Source organism: Mastigoproctus giganteus, chromosome 10 (assembly GCF_048544385.1).
Source record: "Mastigoproctus giganteus isolate SK-2022 chromosome 10, ASM4854438v1, whole genome shotgun sequence".
In the NCBI taxonomy this organism is placed as follows: domain Eukaryota; kingdom Metazoa; phylum Arthropoda; class Arachnida; order Uropygi; family Thelyphonidae; genus Mastigoproctus; species Mastigoproctus giganteus.
Window position 1 is genome coordinate 92,119,775 of NC_143584.1, and position 16,930 is coordinate 92,136,704.

The 16,930-nt window shown below is 37.3% G+C and overlaps 1 protein-coding gene across 1 annotated transcript in view; it reads left to right on the forward strand.

The window, feature by feature from the left end:
• The window catches only part of LOC150079151 (putative chitinase 10), a 59,949-nt gene extending 50,093 nt beyond the window's left edge, over positions 1 to 9,856 (forward strand). The window contains exons 7-17 of the mRNA XM_090383682.1: positions 143 to 328; positions 1,172 to 1,291; positions 1,881 to 2,154; positions 2,265 to 2,571; positions 2,807 to 2,930; positions 3,190 to 3,314; positions 6,755 to 6,878; positions 7,214 to 7,399; positions 8,066 to 8,185; positions 8,378 to 8,570; positions 9,069 to 9,856. Of these exons, the coding sequence (XP_090239808.1) occupies positions 143 to 328; positions 1,172 to 1,291; positions 1,881 to 2,154; positions 2,265 to 2,571; positions 2,807 to 2,930; positions 3,190 to 3,314; positions 6,755 to 6,878; positions 7,214 to 7,399; positions 8,066 to 8,185; positions 8,378 to 8,570; positions 9,069 to 9,265 (1,956 nt within the window). The 3' untranslated portion in view covers positions 9,266 to 9,856. The remainder of the gene's footprint in view (positions 1 to 142; positions 329 to 1,171; positions 1,292 to 1,880; positions 2,155 to 2,264; positions 2,572 to 2,806; positions 2,931 to 3,189; positions 3,315 to 6,754; positions 6,879 to 7,213; positions 7,400 to 8,065; positions 8,186 to 8,377; positions 8,571 to 9,068) is intronic.
• Positions 9,857 to 16,930: the final 7,074 nt, after the last annotated feature.

Below are 16,930 nucleotides of genomic sequence, written 5' to 3' on the forward strand. Positions count from 1 at the left end.
AAAGATTTCTCACCTTTACTCTTATTACTAGTTTGCTTATTAAGGAGTTTATACACTTCTTCGTTGGTGAAGAAAACATCTTTAAAATGTCTGCAGCAGCGTGGGCGTGCACTTTTCAAAACCCGTTTTGGAATCTCTTTAGGATTTCGGAGTCAAGTTGTGGGAACGGATGGGAACGCCAAAGGAGAAAATCGTGGTTGGCATGGCAACGTATGGTCGAAGTTTCACACTATCCAATCCAGATCGGACGTGCGTAAATTGTCCTGCTAAAAGTGGAGGAACTGCGGGGGCTTCTACAAGGGAAGAAGGATTCCTCTCTTACTATGAGGTAATTGTTCCTACTTCCTTTTCACCACGCGATTGTTCGTATTTGGTTCAGTCTACTTGACTTGGCATTAAAACTCTCCACTAAATAAATACTTTTAAAATTAAAATTAAATTAAATTAAAATTAAATTAAAATTAATTATTAATTAAATTAAAATTAATTATTAATTAAATTAAAATTAAAATTAATTATTAATTAAATTAAAATAAATATTAATCAAATTGAAATAAATTAAAATAAATATTAATTAAAAATTAAATATCAATTAAATTAAATTAAATATTAAATTAAAATAAATATTAATTTAATTAAATATTAATTAAATTAAATATTAATTAAATTAAATTAAATATTAAATTAAAATAAATATTAATTTAATTAAATATTAATTAAATTAAATATTAATTAAATTAAATATTAATTAAATTAAATATTAATTAAAATTAAATATTTATTTATTTAATAATTAATGAAATATTTAAAGCTTATTTATTTATTAAATATTTAAAATTTTTATATATTTAAAAACGTTTAAATGTTTTTAAAAAAATTAAATATATATATTTTATAATTTAAATATATATTTTATAATTTAAATATTTAAAAATGTATATTTTAAAATATTTAATTGATTTTTAAAAATTAAGAACATTTAAATTAAAGTTTTTTTTTTTAATATTTTTAGCATCTTTTAAAAACTTTTCCACAGAATTCCCAGCAGAATTTGACTGATTGCATAAGCAGAGTTAATGTCAATAGAAAATTTAAAAGTTTACACGAGTTTAATTTGATAATAACTCACATTATCGTCGAACACAACATCAACATCGAATTTATCGTTTAGGTGTGCGAATTTCTGAAGAAGGGAGCTGCCTACGTGTGGGACGACGAACAGCAAGTTCCATACGCTTATTTGGGTGATCAGTGGGTTGGTTTCGACGATGAAAGAAGCATTAGGATCAAGGTAAGCCTTCTCAGATACAACAGAAGACATTAAAGTGTTAAAATCAGGAAAAAATGAACTTTATTTATATATCAAAAAATGATACGAAATGTTATTATTGTATACAAGGACACCAATAAGTAGGAATTAAAGTAACAATTTCAATAAGTTCTCTTTTATCTTAGGATTTAATTTCACAGAATTATGTTATACTTTTAAGAGCAGATGGTCGTCTTTCCTTGAAAATAACATAAAAGAGATGGATTTAATTCTTTACTGTTTATGCAGTCAACTGATGTTAAGAGTTTCTTCCAGTAGACTCAACCAACTACGCCACTACAATTTCTTGAGAATTAAATGTTCAAATGAGACGGAAGCCGACGAAAGAAATTCATTTCATCCACCATTTGGGGGGGAAGCCTGTTTCCTCTAATTAACGAGTTAGACTGAAGAAAGTTAGACCTCGGTCGTAAATACCATAGTGGTGGAAGCGATATTCTCTGGTGTTCAATGCACTATTTTTTCTATGAGTTTTCTATCGTTAGAAAAGTGCCCACAACATATTTGATTACAGCAGCCAAAATTTAAACACTTTCGTTTTACCTTACAGCTAAAATGGCTGAAACAGAACAATTACGCCGGAGCTATGGTGTGGACAGTTGATATGGATGACTCCCGAGGGTCCTGCACTGGCAAGACATATCCCCTGATTGGTGCAATGGGGGAGGAGCTGCTAGGAAAGCCCCGTCGATCTTCTCCAGATCTCATGTCCATCGTCAAGGCGGTTCGTTTAACAACGCCCGCACCCCCACCGAAAGCAGCCGCAGTTGTTCCAAGGAAACCAACTGCTGACGCTGAGACCACAACAGCGAAGCCAGAGCCAGGTAAATGTTTCTGTAATTTGCTTTGCAATAAAATGACCGACTCTCCAACCTAAATCTTCCTTTCGCTATGATAATGAATCCATTTGAGGTCCTCTCTCTCTTTTTTTCAGACACCAATGCAAGGATCGCGTGTTACTACACCAACTGGTCGTCCAAAAGACCAGGTCAGGGAAAATTCGAGCCGGAACACATCGATCCCTTCCTCTGTACCCACATCATCTTTTCCTTCGCCACCATCAAAGAGAACAAGTTAGCCCCGATTGAAGAGGCGGATGAAACAAAGGGGAATACCCAAGGGTTGTACGACAGAGTCCTGGCCCTCAAGAAGAAAAATCCCGCTCTGCACATCATACTTGCTGTAGGGGGATGGATTGTCGGCTCAGCTCCCTTCCGAGACCTGACGAAGTCTTCCTTCAGGTATTCTTTAAACTTTCTTAAGTGTGTAGGGAAGAAATAAATGAAAGAACAGAGTGAGAGAAAGCTTAAAATATGCTTTTTATAAGGTGTGATAGATTTTGCAATGTTGAAAAGCAAGGTTTTACTCAGATATTCTCTTTCACTTTGTTTCTCATTTTTTTCTGAGGGCTTATACAAGGAATAATCTCCAATATTCGCGAGAAGACCTCAATTTTCTTTTATTTCCATTTACCAGGCAGTCGCTGTTCGTATTCAACGCCATAGAATTCTTACGACAGAAAGGCTTTGATGGACTGGACATTGCGTGGGAGTTTCCAAGAGGGGCGGATGACAAGGAGAAATTCACCAACCTGGTTAAAGTGAGTGCACACTTGTGCTAATGCTATTTCGATGTAAGAAAACATTGACAGGGTAATGTCTATGACATCTTTTGTAGTAAAAAAGCGTTCAAAACTAAACTCAGTATTTGTGTAACGTGCAGAATTGTTTAAAATCTCAAAATATAGTTTTGCGGTATGAGAAAATTTGATTCTTTTGGTAAGATAAATTCTGAAAATTTCACTGTTTGTATAATTGGGCTTAGCATCGCACTGAACACCCCAATTTCATGTCCAACAGGATCTGCGAGAGGCCTTTGATGGAGAAGCAAAGTCATCCGGGAAACCAAGGCTGCTCCTGTCTGCCGCAGTACCTGCCAGTTTCCAAGCCATTGCTGCCGGATACGATGTTAAGGAAATAAATAAGTACGTGGAAAATTAGATATTACTCTACTCGTCTGTGTTTCTTATTGCCCGAGTTTTCAGTGAAATTGGTTTATCTTCTCCTTTCAAGAAAAAGGATTTCCATATTTGGAATATTTTTAATAGTTAAAACGTTTAAAAAGCTTTGTAATACTTGCGTTCTTTCACGACGAATGGGCATTCATTGATCCCAAGTTCGATATCACACGTTGCCCTGACAAGTCTCCCTTCTCGAGAACACCACGTGGCAGATGGTCTTGCTCCAGCCTATTTGTTGTGTGCAGAATTTTGTGCTAGCCTTTTTTAGTTCCACGAAGTCGCTGCTTATTTGTCTTCATTTATTTTTTTTTTAATATATTACTAGGTGGCTCGGCCCCTTGCTCGCAAGCCCCCATGCACGTTTTTCTACGGAAAATGTAGAGGTATACGGAGTAAGTCAAATGTGTTCTACGTAAGAAACACACCAATCGAAACGCACTGATCGATATCTAATCATGAAATGCTATGTAATTATATAGCTGCGCATTTGTACTGACGTAATTGTCCCGCCCACTTGTAGTCCATGACCCGCATCCCTCTTCTCCCATTGACTACCCCACCTCCCACCACGCGGCATTCTCAAGATCGAATAAATATCACTATGTAATTATTTACCTGCGTTTACATACGTCACTTAAGAAAAGGCCTTTTGCTTCAGGTTCTGTAATGCATGAGGAATACTTTTGCATCCGAAAGAGCAGGACTAAAATATTTAACTAAAATATTTACAAACTATACAAATATTTAAAATATTTACAAAATACTAAACTAGTTCCAAATGTATACAAACCATATAGGGTCCCTTCATCAGCTGACATTACAATGGAACATCAAATGATGCCGGATCATGTATTAGACAGCGAAGCACATGCACGAGGTTGGTGAACGTGACAGAGGCAGTTGTAATTCAATGCATCCCAAGTACGCGCTCTACACTGTCAACAGCAAGTGTCTGATTCTGCCCAATAACCCATTTGTGTACCTTCCATTTAACGTTCGCCAACCTCGTGCACGTGCTTCACTGTCTAATACATGACCACGCCGGGCATCATTTGATGTCCCATTGTAATGTTTTTTGTATATTAATGTCAGCTGATGACGGAACCCATCATCCCAATATAGCAGAGGTATGATTAGTTTTTTGTAAAAGTTTAGTTTTGTAAATAGTTTAGTTTTTTGTAAAAGTTTAGTTTTGTAAATAGTTTAGTTTTTTGTAAATATTTGTATAGTTTTGTATTGGATAATATTATTATTTGTATAATAATAACATTATTATACAAATAATCGTTCATTATTGTATAATAATGAACGATTATCTTTTAGAAAATGAGTGTCATCCTCAGCAAAGAACATTTTTAAACTGTGCACTAATTTCGCTCTTAAAATGAAAAAACTTTAAAAAACAGATTTGAGTAAATAATCAAATAATGTGTGTGAAATGAAATCTGTCTGTTTTATTTAAGTGCACTTACGTGTCATGCACGTAAATACGTTGCACCGCTCTCACGCTTTTACAGTGCAAAGGTTCCTTTAGGTTTAGTTTATGATTAAACCAGTGAGGTGGACCCAACCACATATAGTTAGAAGCATAACTCTGTTATAACGCAAACAGTATATGAATCGGTTATACGACTGTAAATACTTTTATGGGATAAAAGATTTATCGAATCGAATTTAGGGATCTTTCAAGAAACTGTTGCTGTCGTACCAATCTTTAATAGGTGAGTAAAATTTCACGTCTTCGCTCGGTTCAAAACTTGTGGAAATCGAGCTGGGAAAACTTTCCTTCAAAGTAGGTCTCCGTGTTTTCTTATCTAAATTCAACTGTCATTGGCACGATCTATCGCATGCTGTTCCTTAGGGGACGGACTGCTGTGAGGTCGAGAGTATTGCTCGAGCCCAATCTGTAGATATGGTTGGTGGGACCGACACGGCCGTTTGTGTCGCTGCTGACTGGCATTTCTTTGCTGCATAGTTTTGGTGAAGTGAGCATAATTTGCTTCTTTGCCTTCTAATAGGTGACTTTCCGCTCTACTTTTGGATCCTTTTCTCCTGTTTTGCACAGTTCACAGGACTTAGAGAAAGCGGGGTGTTTGCCTTGACAGTTAGGATAATGTGGTGTTGTGGTTTCACAGTCCATTTGTAGATGGGATGCGGATCGTAGTTTGGGCACACTGCGTCCCCTCGACAGACAATTTGAGAGTGACTAAATTTTCGGATATTAAAACATCTGATAGCGTTAGGAATACAGGGTTTTACATGGCAGTTGGGTGGCCGGCGTTAACACTGGAAGATAAATCTGGTTTACCAAACGAGATGGTATTTCATGTGGGAAGAAACTCACCATCTTTTCTGATCGCTTAACTTGCGTAATTTTTTGATCTTTTAACTCTTGGGCCAGTTCATTCTCTGTGACATTCATCAAGTCCCACTCTGAAATTACCTCTTTGGAGGTATTTAATGTTTCATATGGAGTAACTTGTTGGGTGAGAAACTTGTACCCATTGACAAATGGGTACGAGTTACTCAAGACCAAAGGTTGAAATTTTCAGCAGTCTCAGATTGCTTGTGATTCGCAGTTTCAATTAAAATGGTGAGCTTGCTGCAATTTCTAAGCAGTTTTTTTATGAGAAATGGGGAAAAGTATTCATATTATTTGACAGAGACATTTAACAGGGAATGGAAGACAAGGAAAGATGGGCACACCTTTTTCTCTGTGTAGTAAGCAATCTTTTCAACTGTGATGTGTCATGGTCAGTTTCATTTAATTTAGAGTATGATGAGCGTCGAGTTTCAATTGGAGGGCAATTATCGAAATCCACGTTTTGCTCCTTTTAGCCTTGGAGGAAGTGACTCTTTCCACCGACATGGAGGCAGGAGATGTACCAACCAATCGGAAGAGTAGAAGAGCATTGCGTTGCTAGCGGAGAATAAGTTATGAAAAGCTAGTACTCGCACTAGAAAGACATTAATAAATCCCTGTAGGAAAATCGCCTATCATCGAAACCAATTAAATCCATGGCGAACTTAAAAAATTAATGTGGTACATTGCAGTAACAAAAATTCTCCCGTAGGAGTAAAGTTCAAATTCAGAAGGGGAGATTCAAAAGAAGTGCCAGAGAAGGGCAGCGGGTGTTAACTTGCAACGCATTGTGCAAACTAAACTAATTAAACGGTAACACGTTCAGCACATCAAGTGCATATGGCTTGAAGTACATAATTAACTAAACTAATAGGCTTAGCAAGAACGAGCAAAATTTTAAGTGGGGGAAATAATTAAGTAGTTTTTAAAAAGTTGAAGCCCGACGTGCTTTTGTCCTCCGGATGAATATTCCTCTTATATTAATGTCTGTTTTGCCAACCCCCCGAATAATAAACTCATCACGAAATCTCTTCCACCCCAGGTACCTTGATATGATGAATGTGATGACGTATGACTTCCATGGCAACTGGGAACGCCAAGTGGGACACAACAGTCCTTTGTTTCCCCTTATCAGTGCCAGCAGTTTCCAAAAGAAGCTGACAGTGGTAAGTAATCAGAGACGCCGTCTTATTTTTCAGTTAAGAAGTAATTAACACGAATTAAACATCTTCTTTTGCAGAAGGCGACATGCGAACTGTTTTTTCTAAGGTTATTCTAATTTTTCCAAGGTTTTAAGGCTGTTTCAACAAGAGGGAGTAATGTTAATCATATTCGTTTGTCCCATAATGGACTTAATTATTCTCCCTAAAGTTAAAACACTCACAATTTAATGATTAAATTTCAAAAACACAATACACAGAAAATACTTTGCTAAATATTGATTTCATTACTTCTTACCTGAGAGACTTCTTAAGTATCGCAAGGTTTGTTATCTCCTCAGGATTTCAGTGCCAAAGAATGGGTGGAGAAGGGGGCTTCAAAAGAAAAACTGCTCATAGGGGTGCCGACTTACGGACGGTCTTTCACACTGAGTAACACGTCCCTCACGGATATCGGAGCTCCCGCTATCGATGGTGGCAAAGCAGGAAACTACACGGCTGAGCCTGGAGTCTTGGCATTTTTCGAGGTAAGAAAGGGTTGTCTGTGATAATATAATGCGCGTGTACTTTTTGCCTAGAAAATTAAGTAGTTATTTATTGCTGTAAAACAGGTTAACTGTTTAGGCCTAATTAAATGATCAGAAATGCACTTAAGAAATCTTAGCTACGTCTTTGAGGAGAAGTTCTGTGGAGAAAATTGTTCGAAGATGTGTGTTAGTATAATGCGTGAGTTCACTGCTCTTTTCCAACACCTGAGAGGTAACAAGATCGTTAGAATCAAATAACACGTTTCTCACGGATATAGCGCATGCGTTGTTAGAATTCATGTGATTTTGAATAATCTGCGTGGTAGTAGTAGGTTATTTGTTACTGGATTTTCTGTTTATAATTGAAATTTGCAGATATTGAAATGAAGGAAGACGTTGTGGACATCGTAAATTACGGACAGCAAGAGCTTGAAGGTTCAGAGCGTAATACACGGCTACGCAGAACTCTCCAAAAGATATAAAATTCAAGAGCGCCATAGTTCTATAAAATTGTTTATCAAATTTAAGATATTTGACTTTTGATTATGCATTCAAATAGACAGTGTTTGTGATATTATGTACAGAACCTTTGCTAGGTGTGCAAACTGTAAATTAGAATATCCTACATTCACAATCATCAATCATTTTTAATTTGTTTTATGTCAGGTATGTGATCTGCTCAAATCAGGAGCAACTCTTGTTTGGGACAACGAACAGATGGTGCCCTACGCTTACAAAGATGACCAGTGGGTTGGCTTTGATGACCAGCGTAGTTTGAAATTGAAGGTTTGTGAACTTTGTTTTAAGAGATCTTTATAGAATATTTCATTGAGAATTGTAAAGAAGCAAACTTTTCAGGAAATTAAATGAAAAGGATTTCTAATGTCTTTATTATTGATTTATTAAGATTCTCATCGTTCCTTCGGTGGAACCAAATTTTAGTAATAGCGGATTGCTAATTTGAACCACTTTCCCCAGGTCCAGTGGCTTAAGGAAGCTGGATATGGAGGTGTTATGGTGTGGGCCATCGACATGGACGATTTCCGCGGCACCTGCATGGGAAGCCAGTACCCCCTCATCAGCACAGTGAAAGAAGAATTCAAGGGATACAAAGTGGCCAATCTGGAGGTGGAAAGCAGCAATGTTCACAACGCTTATGGACAGCTTGTGGGTGAGTGATTTTAGCACTCCAATTCTTGTTTGCGCGTCAACATATTATTTTGGTTATTTAATTATGTTGCTAGCAAAACAATGCGACATTTGTATTATTTTGATACCAACTTACGGACGATTTATAATGAATTTTGAGGGCTTTGTACAATAAACATTGTGAACCGTTGACTTTCGTGGCATGGACAGATCCTTAGATCTACCATGAAACAGAACACCCGAGAGTACGGTACAAATCACAGTATACAGGAGGTTCCAAAACCCAATAATAATTTAAAAAGTTTATTCAGTTACCATTTGTAGGACCAACCTGTATATCCTAGTCTGGGTAAAAAAAATTTAACAGTTCAGAGAAATCGCTGTGTTCTCTCTCATGACATTAAAATCATATTCTACATTAAAACCCATCATAACAATTTTTTTTTTCGACCAAAAATTAGTTCCAAACTTGTAATCTATTGTGTTTGATTAATACGTGTTCGCTTTCTGTTTGTTTCAGAGGATGACGAGGTCATCTGTGAAGAAGCCGATGGCCACATTAGCTACCACAACGACAAGAAAGACTGCACTATGTATTACATGTGCGAAGGAAAGCGACGTCATCACATGCCTTGCCCATCAAACCTCGTCTTCAACGCCGAAGAAAGCGTTTGTGATTGGCCAGAGAACGTAGCTGACTGCAATCAATCAGGATGAAACTGTGAAAATTGTGGATGCGTATTGTGCATGCATGAATGGATGGATGAATGAATGAGTAAGTGGGTGGGTGAGTGAGTGTGTAAGAGATTCATAAAAACTTCGACTATCATATTTTCATCACTCAGCGAAAGTAGGCACAAAGTCGTGCGCGACTAGAGGGCCACCTAGTGTGAACAATTTGAAGAAAAAAAAAAAGATGACTGTTCATCGTTGTACATTGTCACTTGTGGGTTCCTCTTCATCTGCGACCCAACTCGGAACATAAACCATCCGCAGAGAACCGTCAAAAGACAAAAAATAAATCTGTGAAAGAAATTTCGAAGTGTTTTTCAATGAAACCCTCATTGGTGTCGTGATGTGAACTCCGTTACTAAGTAACTTTATGTTAATTTTAATAATGTTCTTAACCAAACTTGTTTTAGTTAATTTGTTAAGATATATGTATATTTTATTTAACATGCGGCAGTACACGCGTTTGGCTGACTTTCCGCGCGACCGTTGTTGCGTATTTAAAAAGTGAAATTACGTCACTGTTTCTTTAAGGATGGATGTCCTTGCGGCTATAAACCACGCTGTTTTTTTTTGTATTTTTTTTATTGTAAATCTATCGTGGCATTTTCTCGGAAAAAGGTCACTTCGGTCATAAATTAACGGCTGCGCAGTTTCAGAAATTACTGCGCAGAAAGGAAAAATCCATTCAGGAGAAGGAACAGCATTCTCAATTATTGCTATTTAATCAAAGTAGTTCTCAGCTGAAAGACATCGACCGTTCAGTTAAACGCTTAATGAATTTTCGATGGAGAAATGAAATTTTTCCTGTTTTTATTGCCACCAACAACGGAAAAAGAATGTTTTGTTTTTTTATTGAGTCTATTGGGTTCTTTGTAATGCGGCTCTTAAATTTTACATTCATTTAATTCAAAGCGTTTGCATTTATGAATGCAGATTTAAATCGGCCTCCTTAAAAAGAGCCCAAACTTTCTAATGGACGATTGCAACTATGTAAATACAAGATAGATAGAAAAAAAAACAACTAAACGAGACACTGTTACTAGGTGACGTTAATACTACTTATGGCAATATTATTAAGTAAAGGCGAATTATTTAATTTGTTAGATACGTAATAGTTTATTTAATCCAACGAAGAGATTCACTGAGCAGCTGCGCAATCACAGCTGCGCATTATTGTTGTTCTTAATGTATTCGTTTTTATATGAAGCAACCATGCCACTCCAACCATATTTTCATCGTTAAAAAATTATTATTGTGAAATTTATTAGAAAAGTGCTTAAGAGACGGTGATTTTTTTTTCTTTTTCAAATTCAACAGGACCCATATACAGAGTGAGCATAATATAGCTTCCCACGGTGAGTTAAAATTTTATAAACGGATATTTATTTATTACGTCAAGGAAAAATTGCAGATGCATTTGGGACAAAATATCCGTAGTCTCAAGTGTTCGACACGGTTATCCTCGTTTTAATTATTAAGGCTGATCGAGAAACAAAATCATCCATACAGCTATTAAAGTGCTCTGGTTGAAAACCTCTTCTTATTGCATGTTGAAGTGTTACTCCTCGTTAATTCCATTGGTCCTTATAACAAATCTATCAGGTCTCGCCTCAACTAAGATATATGGCTACCAAACTTTGCAGTCTGCACATTTTAAGGCATTCTTCGTATGGACATCGATTACCACACCTTACCAATCTGGTTACTCTTTCTAGAAGCTCTATATCTTAAAGTGTGGCCTCCAGACCTCCACAATGCTCCAAATTCAGTGTCACCATCGTCTTATATGAAGGGACAGTGACATACTTTTCCCTACCGGCAAAGATCCAGTCTATCACAAACAGGACACCATGCGCTCTCCTTGATATTTGTTCACACTGCACAGAAAACTTTGTAAAAAACTGACTTCAAAATTTCCCTACGTCTTTTTAGTCCTGAACGACTTTTAACTACGTTCCCCCTCCCCTATCTTGGATAATTCCTGGATTTTTATTCTCCACGCTGCAAAGCATTTAAATTTAGAAATCATTAATCTCCAGATTACAATTTTGTGAGATGATTTTGAAGCAAAATGATTTATAGTAATAAATGTTGATGGCTAGACATTTCTTCGATTTCTAGAGTTATTTCAAAGCGATTAAACAGAAGACACAATGTTCATGCAATCTGCCGTTGACAATTCTTCTTGATGTTTCGGCATCCCCTATTTATACTGGAATTTCATAGACAGTCGCACGACCGTTAGCTCATATCACCGTAACAGAGTGAAGTTCATCGTGGGAAGTTGATTTATGCTCAGCCTGTGTTACCTTTCTGAGCCAAACGAAGAATATTAAAGGCCAGCAAATAACTGAAACAGGAATGCTGGCCTTTATTAAGTGAGGTGAGCTAGCATCAGCACAGAATTACCATATTGTGTTCATAACATGTAGTTTACTACAAATATATACTGAGTAGTCTCTTTAGTAGGTACACCTACTTAAGAGCTAATACGCCCATTAGCCTCGATTCCAAAACAGCCTCGATTCTTAGCGCTACGCATTCCACACCTCTCTTAGATATCGAATGTATGCCACAGTGGTGCTCATCCATGTTAATTCAAATGCCTCCCACTTCGAATAGCTTGCTCCAACTGATTCTGCAGGCCCTCGGTTCTATGCAATTCTGGTAGCGTTAGCTCTTCGGAGTAGAGATATGCGACCATTTAATTTGCAACAAATGTGGGAAGAATTTGAATCAAAATAGACCAGCTTCACTGATGTGCACACCACGAAATCACTCCGAACACCATTATACTGCCACCACCTGCATTGTTGACTGGTACGATTGGTCCATGCAGTCATGCTGATCTTGCCATCTTCTGGTCTTCTTATCGAAATGAGACAACAGAAACTGAGGTTCGTAAGACCAACAACAATTTTTCATTCTCCACTATGTCCAGGGATGTTCCTGAGCCACCGTACCCTCTTAATTTTTTGTTGAAAGGGGTGGAATCCGGTTCGGTCTCGACTGCGATATCCTATCCACACGAAGTAATTAGGCGTGCGTTCTGAAACTGCTCTTAGTTACTACCGTTGTGGTTGTTGTTATTTGAGTGACTGTTGGCCTCCCACATCGACAAGCTATCTCCGACCACAGGACCCTTGTTTCAATGTCATTTGGTTGTTGACCAGTCTCCATACACCCGAGATACAGTCGTATGTGCAAACCCCAATGGGGTTGCAGTTTTCGAGAACATGTCTGCACGTCTGGCGCCAACTACAATGCCACTTTAAAAGTCACTAAAATCGCCACTGAAACCACTAAAATTGGTCTTCCCATTCTCGCACTGAATTGCATACAAGAAGCATCCTTACGTATCGACCCATCGCATGCCACGAGCAAGCGATGCTGAACTGAAGGAGCGCTCCATTTCATGAAAAAGGTAGGTGTGCTTAATGAAGTGACCACTCAGTGTATGCTAGCTACAAATTAAGCTTAAACTTTCTGGAAAAACAAAAATGGACTCTGCAAGCAAACCGATTGCGCTGAAACATGTTCAGGTTACAGTGAAATAATGAATTTGTTCAACTTGTTTTCTTTCAAATTAACTCAATTTATTACGAACTAAATATAGAACCAATTTCCTCTTGGCTATTGTTCACCTAATTTTCATGAAGACAGAACAGCCTCGAAACTAATTAAGAAAATGAATTGTATGATGTGTTTATTTTTGTTATAATAAAGGCCAAAGAAAAGCGTCTTTTGTTTTCATATAATTGCTAACATATTCTTTGCCACCTGCTAAGATCGTAAAAAGTATCTTTCCGCTGGATTTCTTAACATAACATTAGCACTACAGGCTCAAGGGGCAAATTTTCAAAACAGTGTCGTATGAATCTAACTGTAGCTAAGGGAAAATATCAAAATTTAATGGAACAGTGCAAGTTTATTGAGTAAAAAGGCTCACACTACAAACCCTGAAAATAAACTGTATTACAACAGTACTGTAACAGTAGAAAAATGACCAGAATATCGGTCCATTTTATCTAGACATCACAAAGAGGACCCTCTTAGGGACAGCCCAACTTTGTACAATTCTTTTTTAAGAAAGTTATGTAAGTTTCAGGAACGATTTAACTTGCTGATTTGGCTCCTTAGCGGCTTTCTAAGGCCTCTAGAGTAATTCAACTTGGGGCTGCGTGTACATCCGCGCATGTTTGAAATGTTGGCCTCTTCGAGTCCAGTGATATTGAACTACTGTATATTGCTATTCTGCTGTTCGTTCAGGAGATACATCAAGGCTCTTTGGCCCTCGTCGGTAGGACAGTTGGTAGATCGCCCTCCTTCCCACACAGATGGAAAGGATCTGAGTTCGAATACTGTCAATGACATGAGGAAATTTTATCCATAAAATTTCCTCTAAAAAAGAGTAAATTTTATGGATAAAAAAAAAAAAGAAAACACTGTTCATTTTATTAATCCTTTTCTTAATTCTGAACTAATTATGAAATAGCTACGTTCGTTACTACTGTAGTGGTTTCCTAATTTAAAAAAGTGCCGCAGTGCGTTTCTTCGCCACACACACACATCTATTTGAAAATATCCTTCGATGCCCTTTATGTCTGCTTCAATGCACTGGAGTCATTTTTATTAGTCAATTGTTCCATTTTGACACCCTCACCTTAGAAAACACGAATTTTAATGGAAAAAAACTAAGTGATAAACCCTATAATTGTTCCCCAGTGAACATCGATCTGTCACGAAACACTTTTGACCAGGCTATTGCAGCAGGCATATGTCCATTCACCCCCCTTCCCTTTATTGCACTTGCCATTAGTTCATCCCAATGGCATACCACCGCGGGTCTAGATTCTGGACCAGCCAGTTGAGTTATTGGATTTAGTTTTCCTCGTGCTAGGTTTTAAACTAATGGCTCAGTGGGTGGGAAAATAATGGACCTTTATTTTCCATCCCACTGAAAATGGAAAGGTCCATTTTCAACGAGCTACCGAAGTGTGGACACTATACTCTGGCAGTCCAAGTCAAAGTATCCGAGGCATCAGTGGATACCTCGACTTGATGGTTTTTGCCACTACAATCAACGGTCCGAGTCCGAACCATGAGAGCAGCCGCACACTGTGACCTCCACGTCATGTGAACTTCCTAGTGGACGTAGTGCATTTGGATATGATATCGCCCAAGTATTCTCCACACTCGAGTATAAGGTCTTACGACCTGTGTAATGTCATTCCGTTTCTCACTGTTTCCTAGCCCAAGAAGGATAGCCGGAAAAACACTGCAAACAATGTCTGTTATTCTTAAGCGTGATGTGGACAGCAGTTCCGCATAAAAACCTTGAAATCTGCATGAAATACGAGGGCTATGGTGCGCACAGGCAACATAGCCTCGTATTTCTATTGTTTCTACTATATCACTACAGTTGACTTTGCGATATGGCATATTCCTAATATGACATATGACTATCCGAAACACCGTCTTGCGTTACCCATTCTGCTTTTTTACGATATCTAAGCACACTTAAATCCTCTTCTGCTTTGCCTGAGTCTCGTTCACTACATTTGGAGGAGGGTCCAAATACTTTTGATGGATAGTGTTCTATTTCTTATACACTGTTTTTTACTTTTAAATCATTAGCAAACTTAGACAACTTCACCGCACTCCCTCATCAATGTGATTAAGGAAGATGAAAAACAAAAGTGACCCTAATGCTCATCCCTGAGGGTCTCCACTTACAACCGTGGTTCATCCTGAGGAATGTCCATTATGACTACACTGACTTCTGTCTTTCCACCAGCCCTTGATTCAATGAAGGGCATTAATCCCAATATTATCAGTTTATATAATAACCTTTCATCGGAACCTATTAAAAGCTTTACTGAAGTCAACGTAAATAATGTCAAAGTTGTTTCTTACACAGCTGTTTTATGACTTCCTCTAATTAACTAGATTGGTTCAGACAAGCCCGCTTAGCGAATCCATGCTGTCATCATTTCTAAGGATATTATTCCTATCGAGATGATCTTCTATCATATCCTTAACCAGAGACTCCACCAGTGAAGTCAAACTCCATGAAGTCTTTTGTACCTTTCTTTGTCTCCAGAGGATGCGTTAGTGCACCTCCATTCCAGGGTACTTATCCATTACAACAATCTACAACATGCTGCCCTGTTATAGATTTCCACTCTCTAATAGATTTTCGAAGTCTAATGAGATCATCAATCAGCTCCGGAGCGGTCTAATGATGATCTCATGAACATTCACAATAGGATGATGCAGTCACATGCAGCCTTTTTTTTTTTTCCTGGTGCTTGACCTTCCCTGAGCTTCACCAGTTTTTTCCGTAGACTCTTCTGTGAAGATTGATATATCACTTAAATTACAGCATTCTGATTCCCTGTCACTCTTCCCTTGTTGTTTTCACGATAACCCCCTTAATACTTCTCATAATGAACTCGTATCCAACAGTGCGTAGTTGCTTCACAGTTAACAGAGATCTATAAATATTTACTCCTCGTGAAGACCATATTTTTCTTTGAAAACATACATCTCTTTCGACAATATTCGTTTCTTGACATTGTGATCAACTGTTAAACAATTACAAATCGATGGATGAATGCCCAAAGCTTCGCAAGTCTATTTGTTTAATTTTTTTCAGAGTTTTTTATGATAAAAAAAGCTAATATAATCTCGCAAAAAAGTCTTTCTTAATAAAGCAGAAAGTTGGAAAATGAGAGAAACACGCATCTGAATATTTGTTATTCATCTGAAATACGCTGTAAAGAAAAATGCTGCTTTATTTATACACCTATTAATGAAATGCCATTAGAAGTATCTTACATACATCATAAAGATGGAAAGGGTTTTACAGTTAAGAATAATAAATTAAAATTTATTTTAATATTTATTAAATGCAAATTACAATTATGAATAATAAACGCAACGCTTATAGAAAAGAAATCAGAGACAAGTAAATTATATGCATTATTTAACTGGGGCTGAATAATAAAGTTAGAATATCGCCACTTATTGAATAATTTATAGAAAACAGTCCAAGAAGGACTTGATAAATTATGTCATCTCAAAACGAATGAATTAATAATGGCTGCAATGTACTATAAAACAGATGAATATTTAAGAAGTGAAGCTTCTGTAAAAAGTAAATTTATGTATGATTATAATGATAAGTTAAAGTGCAGAGTATAATTAATTAACTAAACAAGCAGAATCTCATAATGTATCGTAGTTTTAAAGCTCCGCGTGATGGCCCTACTATCCTTCCAAATTGCACAGTAGCATTTATATTACTCCTGTATAAGAGCGACGGTCTCTCACAACTCTCGTTGATAATCCACTTGTGTTCAAATTTTAGGAACCTTCACACTGTACATAAGAATGGAGTTGGGGCATAATGTCCACAGAGTCAGCTTTAGGCCATTCTCAAAGAACAGATGTATGGGAGCCATTTAGAAGGGCCTCTTGAGTAGGGTTTCATTTAATCTCGCCTGTTCTTCCCACACAGGGTTGAAAAGACTTGAGTTCGAGTCCCGTTGATGTCGTGAGGAATTTTTATGGACTTTTTTCACATCGTGGCTGAGTTAGTCGATCTCAGGCGAGGGTACCATGATTTTGTCTTCCCGGAAACTTTGG